Genomic DNA, 3,005 nt, shown 5'->3' on the forward strand with positions numbered 1-3,005 from the left:
GCAATAGTTGTGGCATGCCTATTTTTCATGACTTGTTTAGGCACAAACAAGACTTGAATGACAGTTCCATGAACTCCCTGGGAGACACCTGGGCAATCACTGATTAACGACAGCCGATGAGCGGGCACTGCTGCAAGGTAGGTTCAACCTGAGTATTGGGGAGTTGCGTAGTCATTTATCGACTTTAGTCGAGGCAAGTCTAGTGCCATCCATCATCCATGGCTCACCTCAATGCCTGGTGGCTCTTCCAGAGCGTCGTTTGGAGAGTTGCCGCGATGATCATCAGCAATGGGGCCATACCTGCGGCTATGTCCTCTGCTTCTGGCTCAGCATTGGTTGCCGGAGTCCCTCCCGACCCCGGGCCAGGCGGGACTGCGCCTGTACGTCCGTTCCGCCTCGACCAGGTGAGGCTCGGTGGCGGGTTGCTGCAAGAGAAGCGTGACAGAATCAAGACGTACCTGCAACACTATGATGAGCGCCGGTTCCTGGTGCTTTTCAACAACCAGGCCGGCCGACCGAATCCAGATGACGTCGAGGTGCCCGGAGGTTGGGAAGATGGCGGGCTGCTTAGCGGACACTGGACAGGCCATTTTATGACGGCTCTTTCTCAGGCATACGCCGACCAGGGCGAAGAGATCTTCAAGTCCAAGTTGGACTGGATGGTTCACGAACTAGCGGCATGCCAAGATGCGATTAACGCTCGTCTAAACGGTAATGTGACGGGCGAGGGTAGTGCTTCCTGGATTCCGACATACCCAGGCTACCTCGGTGCTCTTCCGGAGGACACCGTTCTGAGGCTCGGCCCGCCGCGTTTCGCTGTCTATGGAGGTGACCCTGACAAAAACACCTGGGCACCTTGGTATACACAGCACAAGATCTTGAGAGGTCTGCTGGATGCCTATTACAATACAAATAACACTCAAGCTCTTGAAGTTGTTGTGAAGATGGCTGAGTGGGCTCACCTCGCCTTGACCATCGGTGATAAGAACCACCCTGATTACCAGGGTAACATAAGCCGCGACGACCTCAATTACATGTGGGACGTTTACATCGCCGGCGAATATGGAGGGGCCAATGAGATCTTCCCCGAGGTCTACGACTTAACTCATGATGCCATGCACTTGGTCACTGCCAAGGCCTTTGACAACCGTGAGTCACTGTTCGGCGCGGCTGTGGAGGACAACGATATTCTAGTTGTTCTACCGCAGGACATCCCCGGCCGCCGTCGCCGTGAGAGGCTACATGCAAACACGCATGTTCCGCAGTTCCTTGGGTACATGAGGGTCTATGAACAGAGTGGAGAGCAGGAGTACCTTGACGCCGCGCGAAACTTCTACAGGTGGGTGGTCCCACATCGACAGCTCGCCACTGGCGGCACGGGGGGCAACTACCCCGGCCACGAGGACAACAACGAGCTGTTCCAAAACAGAGATAACATCGCCAATGCTCTCAACAAGAGCGGCGGCGCAGAGACGTGTACGACGTACAACATGCTCAAGCTAGCCCGGAATCTGTTCATGCACAACCACAGCGCAGCCTACATGGACGACTACGAGCGCGGCTTGTTCAACATGATCACCGGGTCGCGGGCAGATACAAACAGCGTCGACGACCCTCAGCTCACGTACTTCCAGCCACTCGGACCGGCTACGGCTCGTGAGTACGACAACATCGGCACTTGCTGCGGCGGCACGGGGATGGAGAGCCACTCCAAGTACCAAGAGACGGTCTACTTGCGCTCGGCCGACGGCTCCGCGCTGTGGGTTAACCTGTACGTCCCGGCTACTGTGCACTGGGAGGAGAAAGGCTTCACGGTCACGCAGGAGACAGCATTCCCACGGGTGGGCTCATCCAAATTCACCGTCACTGCAGGTGACGGCCCGCTAGATATCAAGCTCCGAGTGCCCGTCTGGACTCGCGAGGGCGGCTTCCGCGTCACCATCAACGGAGAAGAGCAGTCAGGACAAGATGCCCAGCCCAGCACATATCTGACCCTGAGTCGTTTTTGGCAGACTGGCGACGTGATCGAAGTCGAGATGCTGCTCAGCATCCGCGTCGAACGCGCCAGGGACCGCCCAGACACCCAGGCCATCATGTGGGGCCCAGTACTGCTGCAGACCCTCGGCACGCCGCCGAGCGGGGACGGTGCCGACGGATTCTGGCAGCTATCGCTGTACCGGTACCTGAAGCTAGATGGCGACTACTCGCGGGCAGCGATCAGGCAGACCGGAAGGACCGCGGCCGGTGACCCGCTCTTCGCCGCCACCGCCTTGGAGGGCCGCAACGTAAGCGTGAGACCTTACTACGTGAGTGACGCACAGGCCGTATCATCATACTTCCGACGTGTCGAGCCGGTTGTCGTGTTTGGGTCCGTCGACACCGGAATCCCAAACCGCAAGCGCAACGACGAACTGCCGAGCTACGACGTACCCGTCACCGGGGTCGAATCGCCAGGCACGGATGGACCGACATTCCTCGACCTGCTTTGGGACCAAGCTCCTTTTCCCATGCAAGCCGATTTTATCGAGGCAGTTACATCCACTGCGGATTCATTCGTTGCCCTTGGCATTTACACCGCCGAAGAGCGAGATGTCATTGTCGCCAAGGCGGACGAGGCGGAGCGGGAGCTTGACCCCGGGTATACTCAGCGGTGGCGGAGAAGCACATGAGTACTTGAATTGTTTGCATCAATTGTCAAGGGCGAATTTGAGTACTTTTTGATACCTTTGTTGCTCATTAGAATTTGATAATGCATGATACAAGTTAAACATTTGTCCTGCTACAGTAGTGTTTGGTCATCAACACCTCTGCTAGATAGATTACTGTAGTCTGTGTCTCCCGTTGTCTAGGGACTAGATCACGAGAGACGTACTGGTTCTTGTTGTTATGAAGTGAGGTACAGGATTTGCAGGGATGGTCACTTACCAAATTCAGGGCAAGCCGTCACCCATTTACAGCCGAGTAGATAATAAGCTCTTAGAGTAGATTGCTCTGCCTGTCCATAT

General features: G+C 56.1%; 1 protein-coding gene across 1 annotated transcript; it reads left to right on the forward strand.

Annotated features, from left to right (window-relative positions):
* Positions 1–218: 218 nt before the first annotated feature.
* Positions 219–2,669, forward strand: UCRPA7_1976 (putative secreted protein; the record flags this gene model as incomplete). Its single annotated transcript, XM_007914554.1, has 1 exon — positions 219–2,669. One exon carries the CDS (start codon positions 219–221, stop codon positions 2,667–2,669), a length of 2,451 nt encoding a protein of 816 aa, XP_007912745.1.
* Between the last annotated feature and the right edge of the window lie 336 nt (positions 2,670–3,005).

The sequence above is a fragment of the Phaeoacremonium minimum genome, assembly GCF_000392275.1.
Source record: "Phaeoacremonium minimum UCRPA7 unplaced genomic scaffold PA7_03_scaffold_141, whole genome shotgun sequence".
NCBI classification, from domain to species: Eukaryota; Fungi; Ascomycota; class Sordariomycetes; order Togniniales; family Togniniaceae; genus Phaeoacremonium; species Phaeoacremonium minimum.